The sequence below is a fragment of the Ovis aries genome, chromosome 6 (genome assembly GCF_016772045.2).
Source record: "Ovis aries strain OAR_USU_Benz2616 breed Rambouillet chromosome 6, ARS-UI_Ramb_v3.0, whole genome shotgun sequence".
Lineage (NCBI taxonomy): Eukaryota > Metazoa > Chordata > Mammalia > Artiodactyla > Bovidae > Ovis > Ovis aries.
This window is the reverse complement of record NC_056059.1, coordinates 118,102,157-118,122,991: the sequence shown is the minus strand read 5'-3', so window position 1 is coordinate 118,122,991 and position 20,835 is coordinate 118,102,157. Positions and strand designations below refer to the sequence as shown.

At 52.8% G+C, this 20,835-nt stretch overlaps 2 protein-coding genes across 7 annotated transcripts in view; one reads left to right on the top strand and one right to left on the bottom strand.

Annotated features, from left to right (window-relative positions):
• Positions 1–8,737, bottom strand: part of GAK (cyclin G associated kinase) — a 48,759-nt gene extending 40,022 nt beyond the window's left edge. For 3 of the 4 annotated variants that reach the window (XM_042251770.1, XM_042251771.1, XM_027971351.2), the window contains exon 1: positions 8,497–8,737. In XM_042251770.1, the coding sequence (XP_042107704.1) occupies positions 8,497–8,641 (145 nt within the window). In that variant the 5' untranslated portion in view covers positions 8,642–8,737. Of the gene's footprint in view, positions 1–195; positions 5,207–8,496 lie in introns of those variants that run through there. The other variant, XM_042251773.2, reaches the window with a different exon arrangement.
• A 137-nt stretch (positions 8,738–8,874) lies between these two features.
• Positions 8,875–20,835, top strand: part of TMEM175 (transmembrane protein 175) — a 21,787-nt gene continuing 9,826 nt past the window's right edge. For all 3 annotated transcript variants that reach the window (XM_060417719.1, XM_027971348.2, XM_027971347.2), the window contains exon 1: positions 8,875–9,201. The gene's annotated coding sequence lies outside the window, so the exon portion shown is untranslated. The remainder of the gene's footprint in view (positions 9,202–20,835) is intronic.

The window sequence follows — 20,835 nt, the reverse complement described above, 5'->3', positions numbered from 1 at the left end:
CGGCCTCCGCGGGGCTAGCGGATCCTCGGGGCCGCCCCCCGCGCCTCCGCAGCCAGCAGGCCCACGACTGCCGGGGGCCACGGCCTGGCCACAGCCCTGCAGAGCCTGGCCCGACGGCCCTCGCCTCGCTCCTGACTCGCCCCCACGCCCCGACCCCGCTCCTCCTCCCCAGCATTCTCTGACACCTGACTCTACCTGCACGCTTGTTCACTGTCTCTCCCACTAGGCCATGAGCGCGAAGCAGAAACACCGTCCGAGCGGTCCGCACTTCCGTCACAGGCACCCAGGACGGTGTCTGGCACGGCGGGAACCAGAACAGTGTGCTGAGCGAACCAGCAGGTCACAACGACAAACTCTTCAGAGATGAAAGCACAGTCACTGACATCTGACACCCACAGCAAGGTCCCGTGCTGTCTGAACACAGCGCGGGCAGAGGAGGCGCAAAGGTGAGCAGGAAGGACGCGCCCTAGCTCACAGCGGGGGCTGCCTCCAGAGAGACGCGGAGACGCAGCGGGGGCAGCGGGCCAGCGGAACCTTCACAGCGTCTGCGGTGCTCCACGGTCAGGAAAAGCTCAGGAACCAAAGGTGACCTTTTAAAAGTTGGCGGTGGTTTAGTTAAGTCGTGTCCGACTCTTTGAACCCCATGAGCTGTAGCCCACTAGGGTCCTCTGTCCATGGGATTCTCCAGGCAAGAATACTGGAGTGGGTTGCCATTTCCTTCTCCAGGGGATCTTTCCCACCGAGGAATCGAACCCCGGTCTCCCGCATGGCAGGCAGATTCTTTATCAACTGAGCTACGAGGGAATCCATTTTCAAAGTTCAGTTCAGTTCAGTTCAGTCACTCAGTCGTGTCCGACCTTTGCAACCCCATGAATCGCAGCACGCCAGGCCTCCCTGTCCATCACCAAATCCCAGAGTTCACTCAGACTCACGTCCATCGAGTCAGTGATGCCATCCAGCCATCTCATCCTCAGTCGTCCCCTTCTCCTCCTGCCCCCAATCCCTCTCAGCATCAGAGTCTTTTCCAGTGAGTCAACTCTTCGCATGAGGTGGCCAAAGTACTGGAGCTTCAGCTTTAGCATCATTCCCTCCAAAGAAACCCCAGGGCTGATCTCCTTCAGAATGGACTGGTTGGATCTCCTTGCAGTCCAAAGGGACTCTCAAGAGTCTTCTCCAACACCACAGGTCAAAAGCATCAATTCTTCAGTGCTCAGCTTTCTTCACAGTCCAACTCTCACATCCATACATGACCGCAGGAAAAACCATAGCCTTGACTAGACGGACCTTAGTCAGCAAAGTAATGTCTCTGCTTTTGAATAAGCTGTCTAGGTTGGTCATAACTTTTCTTCCAAAGAGTAAGTGTCTTTTAATTTCATGGCTGCAGCCACCATCTGCAGTGATTTTGGAGCCCCCAAAAATAAAGTCTGACGCTGTTTCCACTGTTTCTCCATCTATTTCCCATGAAGTGATGGGACCAGATGCCATGATCTTCGTTTTCTGAATGTTGACTTTAAGCCAGCTTTTTCACTCTCCCCTTTCACTGTCACCTGGAGAGCAAGGACAAAGGTGTCTGTTCTGCTGTTACTCTTTCTACTTTTCTGCATTTAAAAATTTTCCTAACCAAAAAACAATTTCGAATTTCGTACAGCTGCAGTAACGCAGCCTGCGGTGCTGGTGGGCGGGCAGACTGGGGTCAATGGAGCGAAAGAGAAGCGCTGGAAACAGAACCACACAAACCACCCAAGTTGCAAAAGCAGCTTCAGAAGGATGGTGTTTCCAACTGGAAAATACTTCAGGCAAAATAAAGAACTTCAGCCTAAACCTTACACGGTAACTCAGAGCATCCAAGTGTCAAGCCACGAGACGGCACAGGAGAGAATCCTGGCGATGTTCTCAGACCAGGCAGCCACAGCAGGACTCAGGAACAGAACGCGGCAGGACAGACCCCATCAGAGTCAGAGCCTTGGGTCCACAGCAGACCCTGTTCAGAGGCCTGAGCAGACCCGCTCTCAGCAGCCTGAGAGGAAACACCTGGCTACCACCCTGGACAGAGGACTCGAGAAGCGCTCACAATTCAACGGTGAGAGATGACTGGAAAAGAGGCAGAGGACACAGAGGTGCTCCACCTGTGAGGGCGGGCAGGCGGAAATGAGCAAAGCAGGAGTGTTTAGGGAAACGCAGACCAAAGCCTCAATGAGACATCACCACACACCTGCCAGAATGACCACCAAACACAGCACAAAACGCTGGCAGGGACGCAGAGAATCTGACCCCTTTTTGCAGCAGACTCAACTGTGTCCCCCAGAAGTCACAAGCTGAAGCCCTAACCCCAACGGGGCTGGATCTGGAGACAGGGTGTGCGGGTGACGTTCAATGAGGTCAGAAGGTGGGGCCCAGATGAAACAGGACTGGGGTCCTCAGAGTAAAGGGAGCGAGAACAGCCAAGGGGAGAGAGCTCCTAGGCGCCCACCCGCTCCCTGACCTCAGGCTGCAGCCTGTGGCCGGCGCAGCAGCCGAGCACGAGCAGGAGCCCCTCCGCCGACGGGCGAGCGCAGCCAGCACGGAGCTCTACAGACAGGCGGGCAGCTCTGTAAAAACACGGTGCCAACTGCCGCGTGACCAACACCTGAACACTTATTCCAGAAAGATGAACACAGCCATACAATGCCCTGCACGTGGGTGCTTACAGCAGCTTTATTTCAGACAATCAAAAAACCTGCAAACAACCCAGATGTCCTTCAGTGGGTGAAAAGTGGAGCAAACTAGGGTGTCTCCACACCATGGACTGCTCTACAGAGACAAAAGAAAGTTAGGGCACAGCCACGCGGATGGTCCCCAGAGAATCATGCGGGTGAGAGAAGCCAATTCTGAGCGGTTCCACGGGACCCCATTCACACAGAATTCTTCAGAGCACAAAGGACGGGGGGCAGGCTGCTGCTCTCTGGGGGTGCACAGGGATCCCCATGGGGACGGACACTGCGAATCCCGCCTGTAGCCACGGTCTCTCTAGACACCGGCACCAGGCAGTGCGCCGAGGCCTGTCTGCGTCTCCTCTCCCGGCTCCACGCAAGCCTGCAGCGACCTCAGGGGAAAAGTGTCTAAAAAACAGGGGCGCCAGCACGTAAGACACAGAGAGGGGTGCCAGCTGGGTATGTTCTGGATGGAGCACAAGCTGGAATCAAGATTGCCGGGAGAAGTATCAATCACCTCAGATATGCAGACGACACCACCTTCATGGCAGAAAGTGAAGAGGAACTAAAAAGCCTCTTGATGAAGGTGAAAGAGGAGAGTGAAAAGCCTGGCTTAAAGCTCAACATTGAGAAAACGAAGATCATGGCATCTGGTCCCACCCCTTCATGGCAAATAAATGGGGAAACAGTGGAAACCGTGAAAGACTACTTTTTGGGCTCCAAAATCACTGCAGTTGCTGACTACAGCCATGAAATTAAAAGACGCTTCCTCTTTGGGAAAAAAGCTATGACCAACCTAGACAGCATATTAAAAAACAGAGACATTACTTTGCTGACCAAGGTTCATCTAGTCAAACCGATGGTTTTTCCAGTGGTCATGCATGGATGTGAGAGTTGGACTGTAAAGAAAGTAAGTGCTGAAGAATTGATGCTTTTGAACTGTGGTGCTGGAGAAGACCCTTCAGAGTCCCTTGGACTGCAAGGAGTTCCAACAAGTCAATCCTGAAGATCAGTCCTGAATATTCACTGGAAGGACTGATGCTGAGCTGAAGCTCCAACACTCTGGCCACCTGATGTGAAGAACTGCCTCACTAGAAAAGACCCTGATGCTGGGAAAGATGGAAGGTAGGAAGAGAAGGGGACAACAGAGGATGAGATGGCTGGATGGCATCACCGACTCAACAGACATGAGTCTGAGTAAGCTCCAGGAGTTGGTGATGGACAGGGAGGCCTGGCGTGCTGCAGTCCATGGGGTCACAAAGAGTTTGATACGACTGAGCGACTGAACTGATATTCTGCAATCAGCAAATGGCTCACCTTCTCTTCCCCACACGTGTGTGTCTCTGTGTGTGTGTGTTCTATAAAAACCGGACTTGGATCCACAACAGATACTCCCAGGTGTATCCGTGAGTAGTCATGAAATTCTCATTATACCACAGTTAGAAAAAAATACTCCCACAACCCCTGCCCCCCAAAAAAAGTGGAAAAAAGGTTTTAAGAAACGTTTTACACACAAAAAAAGATACACAAGTGGCTAATTAACGGGTGAAAAAATGCTCAACACAGTACCCTGGAGAAGATGCAGACTCAGCCGCTGCGCGCCCTGGAGCACGGGAACAATCGGGACAGGCATGCGCTGGGGAGGCCGTGGGGCAGGAGGCGGCAAAGCCCCAGCGGAGAGCGTCTGGCCGTTTCATGCAAAGTCAACCGGCTAGAAGCCCGCAGTCCACTCCCGGGCATTTCGCCTGAGAGAAAGGAGGACACGTGCCCGCGCGCACACGGTGCACATCCCGTCACGAGCTTTATTCACAGGAGCCCCAAGCGGGAAGACACACCAAGGCCCACAGCAGGAGAGGGGCCCAAGCTCCAGGCTCGCGAGGCCACCCGAGCGCACCCAGCCGCCACGGCCCAGGCCCAGAGGCCGCAGCCACCCGCACCGCCCGCTCTGCGGGGGCCGCTGGCTTCCTCCATCCACTGGAGCCTCAGGCTCCCCTGCCGCTGGGCATCCTGCCGCCAACTGTCTTGCTGCATCTCGCTGTTCACTGAACCCAGGACAGGCGAGACCAGGGAAGCTGGAAGGGAAGTCCAGGAGCGGCAGGAGCAGGGCGCACGCTCGCCCTCTCCAGGCTGCCCCGGCGCAGACCAAGGGCTCCTCAGGCGGGGCCTGCACGCGCCTATCGTGCAAGGGCTCCTCAGGCAGGGCTTGCACGCGCCTACAGACCAGAAGTGACCCGTGGCCGAACGGGCACAGCATGGCGTGCGTATCATTGAGGCATGAGCACCTCTGTACCTGATCCCGGCTGCTGCATAACCATATGTTTACAAAACGTGGGGCGAGAGGCTGACCCCACCATCCTGGCTAAGTTGCTCTTTCCCTACACCAGCTAAAATGAGGAGGCTGGGGGCGGCTCGAGTCCGGCAGGGCCTCCGTGGCGGCAGGTGGCCATCCCTCCCACAGCGCAGGGGCACAGGCCGGAGCCAGGGGAGGTGGGCCCGCTGGCAGGACAGCAAGCTCCAGGCCGGGTGGCACCGCACATGGGAAGCAGGCCAGGCGGCCCTGACACGCTTTCTCAGCACTGCTGCCGAGAAGCAGACTCTTCCACGGCGTGGAAGTCCAGGAGCCCCGCTACACACACACTCATCACCCTCCTGCAGGGACAGGCACGCTCACGCAGACAGGGCCCTGGAGGGGAGCAGGCCCAGACAGCAGCAGAGTCCCGCCCAGGGTGACCTCCCCGGGCCCCCAGGCGCCCGCAGACGCGTGCTGGGGACGGACCGCAGGCCTCGCGGCGCGGCGGCCTCTGCACTGGGCCCCCAGCGGCCCCGCGCCAGCAGCTGCTCTTACGAGGATTCCCTCTGGACACCACTTCCGGCAGGACACACCTGAGACGGACCCACGCCTTCCATCGGACCAAGGCCTCTCGTGGGCTCCCGCCCGACTCCACCGGCACCCCGGGCGGCCTGGCGAGCTCCCAACAGCCCTGAGCTCAGCACCACCATGACCACCGCCACGCAGCCAGGGCCCCACAAGTGCTGCTGTGGGGTCACTACTGCTCTATGCTGGGCACTACTGCCACGATTAAAGGCTAACCTTAAAGCCACCAGCATGCCAGGGGTGGCGCCAGCTAAGAGGGACACGAGACGGGGGCCACTGTGTCCTGAGGGCCACAAGAGGCCACCTGAGCCCACAGCCCTGCGGTGGAGACCTGGCTGTGTGCTCTGCGGTGTCTAGGGAAGAAACATCCACTAGGAACCCTCCCTGGCAGAGAACGGTCTCCGCACTCAGGCCTCCAGCTCCAGGGTCAAGGGCAAAGACAGAGGGTTGACAAGACCTCAACGCTCAAGCGAGAAGACACCAGAACTACAAGACCGGTGAGCCGTGGGGCTCAGGGCTCACCTACGCTTCCCACGTGGAAAGGGGGGTCCACAGGGGCCGCCACAGCCCCATGGCCCCCGACAAGCCCCCCAGGCACCAGGCGGCGGGGCCCTGCAGAAGAGGGCCCAGTCCTCTCCTCCAACACACCCGCCCCCATGCCCTCCTGCAGTCAGGACAGGCCCCAGGGACGCCCCTGCCGCCGCGGGATGCCAGCGGGTCAGTCGCTCTGTCGCGTACGACCCTTTGCGACCCCAAGGGCTACAGCTCACCAGGCTCCTCTGTCACGGAATTCTCCAGGCAAGAGCACTGGAGTGGACTGCCACGCCCTCCTCCAGGGGATTTCCCGACCCAGGGCTCTAACCTGGGTCTCCTGCACTGGGGGCAGATTCTTTACCGTCTGAGCCACCAGGGAAGCCCGCTTGTTCTTAAAAAGTGAAAATTTAGAACAAACTCTGAAAAGCTATCTAGCTCCATAGTTCTACCCAACAACCCATTTCAGGCTATAAACTGCAAAAAGTTATGAAAACCGACGCTTTCTCCCTAAATCGTTTGAGAGCAAAACCTGGCGAGAAGCTCAGCTGGGGCAACCCTGACATGGCCTGACACGGGGCTATCTGGAGACCTAGTTATACACCAGCTTACCTGGTGGCTCAGAGGATAAAGTGCCTGCCCGCAATGTGGGAGGCCTGGGTTTGATCCCTGGGTCAAGAAGATCCCCTGGAGAAGGCAAGGGCTACCCACTCCAGCGCTCTTGCCTGGAGAATCATCTGAGAGCAAAACCTGGCGAGAAGCTCAGCTGGGGCAACCCTGACATGACCTGACACGGGGCTATTTGAAGACCTAATTGCCCCACAATGAGGATACTTACTTAATTACAGGAGTATTAAATATTAGTACATTTGATGACGTGACTGTTTCCCAACTCTCAGTGGTGTATCCCACGACCCACAGGCTACACTCTACCTTTCTAAAACCTGAAAAATTCTGCAACTGTCCACATAGGTGCCCAGGAGTTTTGAGCTGCCCTTCCCCGTGTTCACAGAAGCCCACAGCCCACGCCCTCAAGCTGCTATTTTACGTGAGGGACTTCCAAAGGTCTCCTACTGGCCCAGTTCAGAAGCAGCCGCACGAGCTCCGCAAGCCCTAGGCTACCACTTCAGTTTACGGGCAGGAAATCGACGGCTCCTGACGTCCTGGGGGAACGAAGGAGCAGGTCTGCACAGCCAGGGCGGGCACTTGCTCTCGCTGGTCTTCATCCTCGGGTGAAGCCACTGGCAGGAGCTTCCTGTCTCCCGGAGCCGCCTCCCCAACCCCCTCCAGCCCCCCTCCTCCTCCAGCCCTGCAGCTGGGCCCACTGTCCACCCACCAGGGGACCCCCTGCACTTTGCTGACCTCCAGTCATCAGAGCGCCTGTGTCTCACCTGAACTTCCACAAAGCAGAAACCACGTCCTGTGCACTGTGATTCCTTAAAGAATCAAAACACGTGCCTGGTATTTTCAGAATAAACGAACTGATGGGGCGGTGGGGGGCGGAGGAGCGGGGGACACTTCTCATTACTAGATACACTGGCCTCCACTTCGGAAAGAGCCTGAGGCTTGTCACCCAGTCACACCCAAAATGTTTCTGACAGTGGAGAAAAAATGTGTGGTGGTGCTCTGGCCTTAGCACCACCTGAGGACTTTAGGAAGGAGGGCCCCAGAACAGTCAGCGCTGCCCAGCTCAAACTGAGCACAGCTGGCAGCAAGAGTGCGAAATCAGGGGGGTACCTCAGGCTTCAGCAGCGGCCCCAAAGCCACGCCTTCAGCTGCCAAGTGCCACGGCTAGGGGAATCTGCCGGGCCAGACAAAGGAGCAAAAGGGCTGCGCCAACAGGGGTGAGCAACTCTGCGTGAAGTAAAGAGGGCATTCAGGAAGCCAGAGAGGGCACGCGGAAGTACCAAAGACGGCCCTGCCCGGCCTGCCAAGCAAGGTCCGCAGCGGTCACACCTGTTGGCTCGTCCTGCGGAAACTCGCCTGGGGACTCAGACGCAGGTCGGGGAAAGGGACGCTCAGGGGCAAGGAGGCAGCGCGGCTAGCGGGCGCCGCACCGCGTGCCCCCGCACCTGCGGAGGCCAGGGCCACGGCCACCCACGCCCGAGCCCCTGTCAGCCAGGCGGCCGGCCCTGCGTCCGCCCCCCGCCGTGGCCCTCGGAGCGAGAGGGGCCACGGCTTCGCCTGCCCCCGCCGCACCGCCCGCCTGCAGACTCCAGCCTCCAGCCGCGTGGAGTCCCGCCCGCCGGGCCAGCCTCCGCCCGGGCCGGGGGTGGCCCGCACCCGCCGGCACGGCCGCCAGGGCCCGGCCTGGCCCCGAGCCTCCCTCACGGAAGTGCCCGACCCGCGGCCGGCCTCGTCCCCCGCAGTCGCCGCCCGACCGGCCGCGGCCGCCCTCACCTTCGGCCAGGACCCGGCGCACCCGCAGCCGCAGCTCGCCCATCTCCACCGTCTGCCCCACGAAGTCCGTCTGGTCGCGGGCGGCCGCGCCCCCCAGGGAGCCCGGGCCCGCCAGGAAGTCGAGCGCGGACTGCAGCAGCGACATGGCGGCGGCCCGCGGCGGGCGCCGGCCCGAGGGCTCGGGGTCCGCGCGCGTCCGGGTCCGCTCGGCAACCGCCGCTCGCGAGCCGCACCAGCTTCCGCCCGACGCCGCGACGCAGGCGCGGGGGGCGCGACCCGCCCGGAAGAGCGCCGGCGCCGCACTTCCGCCGCGCCGGGGCCGCGCGTGCGCGGCGCCGCGGCCTCAGCGGACTTCCGGGTCGCGCGCCTGCGGGCCTCGGGCGGACTTCCGGGTCGCGCGCCTGCTGGCTGCGGCGGACGACCCTCGCAGGGCTCGCCCCCGGCCTGGCGCCCAACCGTCCCGCGTGGCCGTTTCCGCGGAAGCTGGCGCTCCCGGGGCCTGGTTGCGCGGCGGGAGCAGCGGGCTGTGTGCGCGGAGCGCCAGGGCGCTAGCAATGTCCATCTTTTTGAGTTGGTTCCCACTAAAGAACTGAAAAGCTCAATTTCAGAAACCAAGATTGGTAGCTTCTGTAGAAAAAAGTCAGATCTGGCGGCACTGGACCCAGACTCCCGGGTGTCACCCACCACCTAGAGCTGCCCCCGCAGGTAAGACAGCACCGCTCGCCTGGCCCCTGGGCCGCTTCCCGGTCCCGGCGCGGGGCCCTGGAGCCGGATCCCCAGACAGCATCGTCACCCGCCCGGAGCTTCACAGAGATCTCTCTCCAGACAGGCTAGCGTCTGTTATCCTTGTAATAAAGCAGGTTAGTTTGTACAGGGCTTTATAAGTGTTCGCCTGAGTGACCCTGGAGCATCTCAGAGAACTCCCACCCCACCCCCGCCTTCGAGGTGACAAAGCGTGCTCCGCAGCGGCATTACGCGGCCAGCTGGCCAGGGTCTGCTGGACACAGTTAGTGAGACAGCTCGAAGCCCACACAAGTCGCACGGCTTCTCCAGCCAGTGTTCATCTGCTACGTGGCATACAAGGGTTGGGGGCTCAGGAAGGAGTCAGGCTGTGTTTGGGTGTCCCTAGCATATAGGTGGCAGTTGAAGAGAGCCCTGAGGGGGACACGGTGGTTAGAAAGAGGACGCAGTCCTCAGAGGGGAGGAACAGCCAAGGAAGCAGGAATAAAACTAAGAGCATTGGGTCCCAGGGCCGCAGGGAGATGGGGGGAAGGCAGGGAGGGTAATTAGAAGTGGCACACAATGGCCCCCCACTCCAGCACTCTCGCCTGGAAAATCCCATGGATGGAGGAGCCTGGTAGGCCACAGTCCATGGGGTCCCTAAGAGTTGGACATGACTGAGCGACTTCCCTTTCACTTTTCACTTTCATGCATTGGAGAAGGAAATGGCAACCCACTCCAGTGTTCTTGCCTGGAGAATCCCAGGGACAGGGGAGCCTGGTGGGCTGCCATCTATGGGGTCGCACAGAGTCAGACACGACTGAAGCGACTTAGCAGCAGCAGCAGCATACCCCTTTAAAAGTAGGGGAAAGAGTGAAAGTTGCATGTTGAACTTAGCAACAATGAGATCTTTGGTGACCTTGCCAAGAATAACATTGTTTCATTGGAAAGCTCCCTTTAACCTAAGGGGAGGAGTGTAGAAAGGAGAGAGGGTAAGCGGAGGTAACTCAGTGCCTTGGTGTGGAGAGCGAAGCTGGAGTGATGGTGGGGACTGGGGCAGCCTCTAGCCGGCAAGCAGGGGCAGGGCAGGTGCACAGGGGTCCCGAAGAAGGTGGGAGGGGATGACATCCAGAGCATAGGGAAGCATTTGCTTTGGGAAATCGCTTCTCCTCGTAAATGGAGGAAGGTGTAGTGACTTTATACGTTTGTTGGAATTAAAGTGAGGGATTCTCTAATGACGTCCCTTCTTACTGTGACTAAGGGGAGGAAGCAGCTACTGAAACTGAGAAGGGAGGCAAGAGCGAAACAGTGCGAAAAAGATCTGAGGCAGCTTCTGTGGGAGACCTGGTGAACACAGGAGCGCTCGGTGCTGCCCAGGGCGCACTTGCGCTCAGCGGGTGCGGCTCGCGCTGGTGTGAGCTGCAGCCAGGCGCAGATTTCTAGACAGTGTGACTCCCTTGGGGTCGGGAGTTTATTCAGACTTTGTATTTCGTTTTGCTGGGGCACTATTGATACTGATCCTGCTTGAGGAGCTGCAGTAGCACCATCTTAATCCAGTTCTGTGTCTCTGGACCACATCCCTCCTGGACTCGTGGCCCTGCGTTCTGAGGCGGCTCGCCTCACATGTGCACGCCGAAGGCTGTCCCCCCACTCCAGCACTCTTGCCTGGAAAATCCCATGGATGGAGGAGCCTGGTAGGCCACAGTCCATGGGGTCCCTAAGAGTCGGACATGACTGAGCGACTTCCCTGTCCCTCTCGTAGGTTTCATAACAAAGACCAATCAGAAGTCAGAAAGGTTTGATAATGATGGATGGGTAAATGCATCAGAAGATGTAACAATCCTATACAGTTCTGTCTCTGATAATAAAACTTCAAAATGCACGAAGCAAAAACTGATACTTCTGCAAGGAGAGGCAGACAAACCCACAGCTGTAGTTGGAAATCTCAGTACCACTTTCTCATGTAATGACAGAACAAACACCCAGAAATTGACCAAGGACGTGGCAGAGTTGAGTGATACCATCAACCAACTGGATCTAATAGCTTTTGTAGGACGCACATTATCAACTATGTAGGCAACATTCACCCAGATGTTTCATGTTGTGGGCAAATATGTTCCCTAACTACCATGGAATAAGCTGGAAATTAATAGCATATATCTGGAAAATCATCCAAATATTTAAAAACCTATTGACTTGTACATTACCCATAGATTAAAGGAGAAATCAAAGGGGAAATTAACATTTTAAACTGAATGAAAAAAATGAAAATGCAGCATTTCAAAAGTTGTCTCAAATCACTCATCTTAATAAACTAGAAAAATAAGAGCAAATGAAACTCTTTAAGTACAAAAAGGGAAACGATAAGTATCAGAGCAGAAATAAATAAAAGACAATAGAGAAAAATCAATGAAACCAAAAGCTGATTCTTTGAGATGATGAATAAAATGAGTAATTTCTGCCAGGTTGAATAAGGGGAAAAAGAGACTAGCAGTATCATGAATGAAGGTGATGATGTCATTGCTGAAAGGGTAGTCAGAGAACACGAGCAACTCTCTGCCAATAAATTCAATCACTTGCACTAAGGGAACAAATTCCTTGGAAGACACTGCGAAAACTCACTCCAGAAGAGAGAGAAAAGTCAGTATATCCCTATAACTATTAAAGCATTGAATTTATAGTTAAAACCTTTTCCTCAAAGAAAACTCCATACCTAGATGGCTTTCCTGGGGATTCCACCAACCTAAAGAAGGAATATTACCAATTCTCCAGGGGTTCTTTAAACTGAAGGAAAGTTTTGCCAGCTCATCCTGTGAGGGTAGCATTATTCTAATGCCAGAATCTGACACAGACATCACAACAAAAGAGAACCGCAGACTAGTATTCTCATAACAGAAATAAAAATTCTCACAAAACATTTTTCAGCAAACAGTGCAATGCTATATAAAGAGGGTGATGCAGCGTCGACCAAGTGGAGCTCATCGCAGGAGGGCAAAGCTGGCTTAGTGTTCAGAGGTGGGTCAGTGCGATTTACGGCATTACAGTGAAAAAGGAAACCAAGTGGGTCCTCTCAAGACGCAGGGACTTCTTTCTAGCGATGATGGTAAGGAATCTCTGCAGTGCAGGAGACCCTGGTTTGATCCCTGGGTCAGGAAGATTCCCCTGGAGAAGGAAATGGCAACCCACTCCAGCATTCTTGCCCGGATAATTCCATGGACAGAGGAGCCTGGCGGGCTACAGTCCACGGGGTTTGAAGAGCCGGACACGACTAAGCCACTAACACAAGACGTGGGAAAAGCATCTGACGGCACTTGCCTGCGATGCCACGGTCACGGCTCCACGCTGTCACTGCAGGGGTGCAGGTTCAATCCCACATGCCGTGTGGCCAAAACAAATTTTTTAAAGAAAAAGCATTTGACAAAATTCAGCATCCATTCCTGATTAAAAAGAAAAATACTGTCGACAAGCTAGGAATAAAATGAAGGTTTTTCAGCATGATAAGGACATCTATGAAATGCCTATAGCTGACAAAACAGAATGATGAAAGACTGAATTTCTTTCCCTTCAAGATCAGGAACAAGCATTCAGCATTATACTAGGAGTTCTAGCCGGTGTGACGAGGCAAGAGATTACAGCCTCCAGGTCAGGAAGGAACAAGCAAGACGGCTTATTTGAAGATGACGTGATCGTCCACGCCAGACTTTCCTCACCTTGGCCATGGAGATTGTGGTCCAGATAGCTCCTTACCAGGGTGGAGGAGTGATGTTTCCAGTGAACCATAGGGCCTTTGGCAGCACCTCTATCTCAGCCCCCTGGATACCAGTAACATACCACTTGTCACAACCAAAAGCATCTCCAGGTATTGGAAATGTCCCTTAAAGGGGAAATTGCCCTCAGTTGAGAATCACTGCTCTAGGTGAGAAAAAATATGTGGAAACTACAAAAAGAGCTACTAGAACTAATGGTTTTAGCAGAGTTCTAGAATATAAGGTTAATAAACAAATTTTAAAAGTTCTATTTCCAAATAGCAACAACTATTGAAAGTTGAAATTAGAAAAAACATGGTTTACAATAGTGTCAACAGATACTAAATTTTGAAGATAATCTGTAATAGATATGCAAGATTTATAACTGAAAACTAGGCAACTTTGCTCTGAAGACCCTTAATAAGTGGAAAGTTACACAGTATTCATTAGTTTAGAAAATACAGTATTGTTAGGACATCAAATCAGTCTACACATTCAGTGTCGTCCCAGTGGAAACCCTGTCACGCGTTTCTAATTGACACACGGTTTTAAAGTCCGTTTGGAGCAGCAGGGGAGCTAGAGCAGCCACAGCGAGTTCAGACGAGGACAGACTTCACGGCTCACGCCGTGTAGCTTCAGTCCTTATGGAAGTGCCGCTGTCTCTCCAGCCGCGTCCAACCCTGCGCGACCCTGTAGACAGCAGCCCACCAGGCTCCCTGTCCCTGGGATTCTCCAGGCAAGAGCACTGGAGTGGGCTGCCATTTCCTTCTCCAATGAATGAAAGTGAAAAGTGAAAGTGAAGTCACTCAGTCATGTCCGACTCTTTGCAACCCCATGGACTGCAGCCTACCAGGCTCCGTCCATGGGATTCTCCAGGCAAGAGCACTGGAGTGGGCTGCCATCGCCTCCTCCAATGCGTGAAAGTGAAGTCGCTCAGTTGTATCCGACCCTCAGCGACCCCATGGACTGCAGCCCACCAGGCTCCGTCCATGGGATTTTCCAGGTAAGAGTGCTGGAGTGGGGTGCCATTGCCTCCTCCTCTTATAAAAGTACAGTAATCTAAATAGTGTGGTGTTGCTGTAAAGATACCTAAGTGATCAGTGGGCCCACAAGTATAAGTATGGTCAGTTGATTTTGAATAAAGGTAATTGGAGAAAGGATAGTCTTTTCAACAAATGATGCTGGAAAAATTGGATATCCATATGTTTAAAAAAAGACTTAATCCATACCTTGCATCATATACAAGAAAAAAAAAAAACATGAAACTTCTAGAAAGCCACTCATGAGAGTTTCTAATATGACACCAAAGAACAAGCCATGAAAAAGTAGATAAGCAACAGGAGTGAAGAGCAGGAGCAGATAAACAGGGCGTCAGCAAACCTGGGGACGCGACCGCGCACGTGCTTCGGCGGGTGAGTGGCCGCACTGGCGCGCGGGTAAAGCAGTTACACAGGGATGAAAAGAGAGCCAGGAGCCACAGAAGAGACACAGAGTCCCTCAGAAGCACGGCACCAGGGGAAGGGCGCCACTCTGAAGCGCCACGTACTGCCGGATTTCAGCTCCACGACGTTCTGGGAAAGGCAAGCCCGGAGACCCGCGAGAGCACCGGCGGCCGCCAGGGTTTCCGGTGGGGAGGGACGGACAGAGGCAGCGCAGGGGGCGCTGAGGACTGTGAAGCCCTTTCGTGTGACACTGAGGCAGTGAACACAGGCATGCACGTGCCGACACCCTTAAAGCTACCGTGCAGTGATGTGTCCACGTTGCCCATCGTCTGGGCCACGCTAATGTCAGGGTTGGTGACAGCAGAGGAGGGAGGGGCTGGTGACTGAGAGCTCTCTGCACGCTCCCTTCAGCTATTCTGCAGACTCAGAACTGCTCTGCAAAGCAGGCGGTCGGCCTGAGTACGTATGTGTGTCCGTGCTCCGCTGTGTCCGACTCTGACCCTGTGGCTGCAGCCCGCCAGGCTCCTCTGTCCGTGGATTTCCCAGGCGGGAATACTGCAGTAGGCTGCCATCTCCTTCTCCGGGGGATCTTCCTCACGCAGGGACAGAAGCTGAATCTCTGGTGTCTCCTGCACTCGCAGATGGATCCTTCACCACTGAGCCGCCTGGGAGGCTCTAAATATGTACGTATCTGTACATGTACACACACACACACACACGTGTATGAGAGAGAGAATGAAAGGACAGCCCACGCTGGGAGAAGATATCTGATAATGCACTTGTATACGGAACATAATGTATACACAGAAAAGCACGCAAGCCCTGCCCAACCTTCACAGTGATGTCAGCACTCACGGAGGAGCTGAGGTGCTCTTCGTGGCTTAGTCCTGGCTCACTTCAGGTGCACCTCCCAGTCTGAGGAAGTGGAATTATGGCATCCTGTATTAGTTCTCCTGACATCTAGTCCCATCGCTTCATGGCAGATAGAGGGCGGAAAAGTGGAAACAGGGACAGGTTTTATTTTCTTGGGCTCCAACATCATTGCAGATGGTGACTGCAGCCACGAAAGCAAAAGTTGTTCGCTCCTTGGAAGAAAGGGAAGGAAAGTGAAGTCGCTCAGTCGTGTCTGACTCTTCGTGACCCCGTGGGCTGTAGCCTACCACGCTCCTCTGTCCATGGGATTTTCCAGGCAAGAGTACTGGAGTGGGGCGCCATTGCCTCCTCCAGAGGATCTTCCCGACGCAGGGATCGGACCTGGGTCTCCTGCACTACAGGCAGATGCTTCGCTGTCTGAGCCACCTGCCATGGCAGATGTAGATGGCATATTAAAAAGCAGACAACTCGCTCCAGTATTCCTGTCTGAGAAACCCCAGGGACAGAGGAGCCTGGCATGATAGTAAATAGACATTGTAAGTATTAAAAAAAAAAAAAAAAGCAGAGACATCACTTTACCAACAAAGGTCCATATAGTCAAAGCTATGGTTTTTCCAGTAGTCGTGTATGGATGTGAGAGTTGGACATGAAGGCCGAGTGCTGAAAAATTGATGCTTTCGAACTGTGGTGCTGGTGAAGACTCTTGAGAGTTCCTTGGACAGCAAGGAGATCCAACCAGTCAATCCTAAAGGAATTCAGCCCTAAATGTTCATTGGAAGGACTGAAGCTGAAGCTCCAATACTCTGGCCACCTGATGCAAAGAACCAGTTCACTGGAAAAGACCCTGATGTTGGGAAAGACTGAGGGCAAGAAGAGGCAGGGGCGACAGAGGAGGAGACGGTTGGATGGCATCACTGGCTCAGTGGGCGTGAGCTTGAACAGGCTCAGGGGACTAGTGAGGAACGGGGGCCTGGCGTGCTGTAGCCCACAAAGGTGCAGAGTCAGACGCGACCTGGTGAACGAACAGCAACAACACTAATTCTCTGTTTAAAACTTTGAGAGACCTCTGTGCAGTTTTCCGCAGCAGCCCTACTGTTTATATTCCTGGTGGCTCAGAAGGTAAAGCCTCTGTCTACAATGCGGGAGATCCAGGTTCGAGCCCTGGGTTGGGAAGATTCCCTGGAGAAGGAAATGGCCATCCACTCCAGTCCTCTTGCCTGGAAAATCCCATGGACAGAGGAGCCTGGCAGGCTGCAGTCTGTGGGGTCGCAAAGAGTCGGGCACAGCTGAGCGACTTCACTTCACTCCAGCAGTGCACTAAGGTTCTGTTTTCTCCAAGTTCTCACTCAAAGTCGCTGCTGTCCTTCATTCATCTGTGCGGTCGCCATCCTGCGGGTGAATGTCTTGTGGTTTTGATTTGCTTTTCCCAATACAACCAAATGATGCTGAGCATCTTTCGATGTGTTTATTGGCCAGTGGAATATCTTCTTTGGAGAGGTGGCTTTTCACGTCCTTTGCCTGTTTTTTGAATTGGGCTGTCTTTCTACTGCCAAGTGTTAAGAGTTCTATTTGTATTTTGGATGCTAGACTCTTACCAGATACATAATATGCAAATGTTTTCTCCCGTTCTGTGGGTTGTCTTTTTCTTAATAGTGGCCTTTAAACACCGAAGCCACAATTCTGATGAACTTCCATTTATTTTTGCTGTTGCTTGTGCTTTTGGTGCTACACTGCAGCCTTCTTTGCAGAATGTGAGGCCATGCAGATTTTCTCCGGTGTCTTAGCTCTTACATTTAGGCCTATTCGATCCACTTTTAGTTAACCTTTGTATGTGGCGTGAGGTAATACCCAAATTCATTCTTTTGTGTGTGGATATCCAGTTGTCTCAGCGATATTTGTTTAAAAGACTGTTCTTCCCCCACTGGATGGTCTTGGCACACTTACTGCAAGTCAGTGGAGTGTGAACATAATGGTTGACCTCTGAACTCTTGACTTCTCGTGCATCCGTCTGTGTCTCTGTCTTTATGCCGGCGCTACACTGACTTGGTTACCATAGCTTCGCACTGAGTTCTGAAATTGAGAAGTGTGAGTCCTCAGTGGTGTTCTTCTCAAGATTGTTTTCGCTGCTCCTTACATACCCAAAGATTCCTTACATTTCCCTATGAATTTTAGAGTCAGCTTGTAAATTTCTAGTCAGCATCACTACAAACAAAGCTAGTGGAGGTGATGGAATCCCAGCTGAGCTATTTCAAATCCTGGAAGATGATGCTGTGAAAGTGATGCACTCAATATGCCAGCAAATTTGGAAAACTCAGCAGTGGCCACAGGACTGGAAAAGGTCAGTGTTCATTCCAGTCCCAAAGAAAGGCAATGCCAAAGAATGCTCAAACTACCGCACAATTGCACTCATCTCACACGCTAGTAAAATAATGCTCAAAATTCTCCAAGCCAGGCTTCAGCAATACGTGAACCGTGAACTTCCTGATGTTCAAGCTGGTTTTAGAAAAGGCGGAGGAACCACAGATCAAATTGCCAACATCCACTGGATCATTGAAAAAGCAAGAGAGTTCCAGAAAAACATCTATTTCTGCTTTATTGACTATGCCAAAGCCTTTGACTGTGTGGATCACAATAAACTGGAAAATTCTGAGAGAGATGGGAATACCAGAGCACCTGACCTGCCTCTTGAGAAACCTACATGCAGGTCAGGAAGCAACAGTTAGAACTGGACGTGGAACAACAGACTGGTTCCAAATAGGAAAAGGAGTATGTCAAGGCTGTATATTGTCACCTGCTTATTTAACATCTGTGAAGAGTATATCATGAGAAACGCTGGACTGGAAGAAACAAGCTGGAATCAAGATTGCCGGGAGAAATATCAATCACCTCAGATATGCAGATGACACCACCCTTATGGCAGAAAGTGAAGAGGAGCTAAAAAACCTCTTGATGAAAGTGGAAGAGGAGAGTGAAAACGTTGGCCTAAAGCTGAACATTCAGAAAACGAAGATCATGGCATCTGGTCCCATCACTTCATGGGAAATAGATGGGGAAACAGTGGAAACAGTGTCAGACTTTATTTTTTGGGGCTCCAAAATCACTGCAGATGGTGACTGCAGCCATAAAATTAAAAGACGCTTGCTCCTTGGAAGGAAAGTTATGACCAACCTAGATAGCATATTCAAAAGCAGAGACATTACTTTGCCAACAAAGGTCCGTCTAGTCAAGGCTATGGTTTTTCCACTGGTCATGCTTGGTTGTGAGAGTTGGACTGTGGAGAAGGCTGAGCACCAAAGAATTGATGCTTTTGAACTGTGATGTTGGAGAAGACTCTTGAGAGTCCCTTGGACTGTAGGGAGATCCAACCAGTCCATTCTAAAGGAGATCAGTCCTTGGTGTTCTTTGTAAGGACTGATGCTAAAGCTGAAACTCCAGTACTTTGGCCACCTGATGCGAAGAGTTGACTCATTGGAAAAGACCCTGATGCTGGGAGGGGTTGGGGGCAGGAGGAGAAGGGGACGACAGAGGATGAGATGGCTGGATGGCATCACCGACTCAATGGACATGAGTTTGGGTGAACTCTGGGAGATGGTAATGGACAGGGAGGCCTGGCGTGCTGCGATTCATGGGGTTGCAAAGTCGGACACGACTGAAGGACTGTACTGAACTGTAAATTTGTACGTAGAAGGCAGATGGAATTTTGAGAGGGATTGCATTGAATCTGTAGGTGAATTTGGGAAGTGTTGCCATCTTAACAATATTAAGCTCTCTAATCCATGGACAGAGGATGTCTTCCATTTATTGGGGCCTTCTTTAATCTCAACCATGTTTTATATTCATTTTTAGACATTTATTCCTGAGTATTTTTCACTGTTATGAATGTAATTGCTTTCTGAAGTGGACTGTAGGGTTGGTCATTGCCAGTGAGTAGGGACGCAGCTGTTCTATGCGTTGCTCTTGTTTCCTGCAGCCTTGCTGGACTCATTTACTCCAACAGCTTCCTTGTGTGGGTTCCTTAGGGTTCTCTTTCTACAGCATCACATCGTCTGCAGAGAGAGACGGCTTCTGTGTGCCTTCTAGCTCGTTCTCCTTGCTCAGCTGCCGTGTCTGGAAGTCCCGCACAACATCGGCAGCAGAGGCCTTTGTCTCGCCACTGGTCTGAGACAGGACCGTTTCTCAGGGTTTTCACCATTGAGTGTAATGTTTGTCCTTTATCAGTTGATGAAGTTTCCTTACATTCCTGTTTTGTCAAATAGTTTTTATCATGAAGAAGCGTTCAGTTCAGTTCAGTTCAGTCGCTCAGTCGTGTCCGACTCTCTGCGACCCCATGAATCGCAGCACGCCAGGCCTCCCTGTCCATTACCATCTCCCGGAGTTCACTCAGACTCACGTCCATGGAGTCCGTGATGCCATCCAGCCATCTCATCCTGGGTCGTCCCCTTCTCCTCCTGCCCCCAATCCCTCCCAGCATCAGAGTCTTTTCCAGTGAGTCAACTCTTGGCATGAGGTGGCCAAAGTACTGGAGCTTCAGCTTTAGCATCATTCCTTCCAAAGAAATCCCAGGGCTGATCTCCTTTAGGATGGACTGGTTAGATCTCCTTCCAGTCCAAGAAACTCTCAAGAGTCTTCTCCAACACCACAGTTCAAAAGCATCAATTCTTTGGTGCTCAGCTTTCTTCACAGTCCAACTCTCACATCCATACATGACCACAGGAAAAACCATAGCCTTGACTAGACGGACCTTTGTTGGCAAAGTAATGTCTCTGCTTTTGAATATGCTATCTAGGTTGGTCATAACTTTTCTTCCAAGGAGTAAGCGTCTTTTAATTTCATGGCTGCAGTCACCATCTGCAGTGATTTTGGAGCCCAAAAAATAAAGTCTGACACTGTTTCCACTGTTTCCCTATCTATTTCCCATGAAGTGATGGGACCAGATGCCATGATCTTCGTTTTCTGAATGTTCAGCTTTAAGCCAACTTTTTCACTCTCCTCTTTCACTTTCATCAAGAGGCTTTTTAGTTCCTCTTCACTTTCTGCCATAAGGGTGGTCTCATCTGCATATCTGAGGTGATTGATATTTCTCCCGGCAATCTTGATTCCAGCTTGTGCTTTGTCAAATGCTTTTTCTGCATTTGTTAAGATAATGGTTTTGTCTTTTTTCTATTGATATGGTGTGTTACAGTAATTGAATTTTTAATTTTAAACCAACCTTACATGCCTGGAATGAATCCCACTTGGCATGATATATAATTCTTTCTATATGTTACAGAATTGCATTTGTTAACATTTTGTTGAGAATTTCTGTGTCTATATTTGATCTGTACTGATTTTTTGAATAAAACTTAATTGAAAACAACTTAAACATGCAAAAAGTTCAGGAAGCCATGCAACGGGCGTCTGTCCCCAGAGAGGCCCTAAGGGAGCGCACTGCCTCCCGCCCTGTTTGGCAGACGCCTCCCTCCCACCTTCCCCGCTCCATCTGCCTCCCTTTTGTGAAGTGAAAGGGTTCGGTTCGTGCCGGCCCCTCCCGCTGATTACAGGTGAAAGCTCTGGACAAA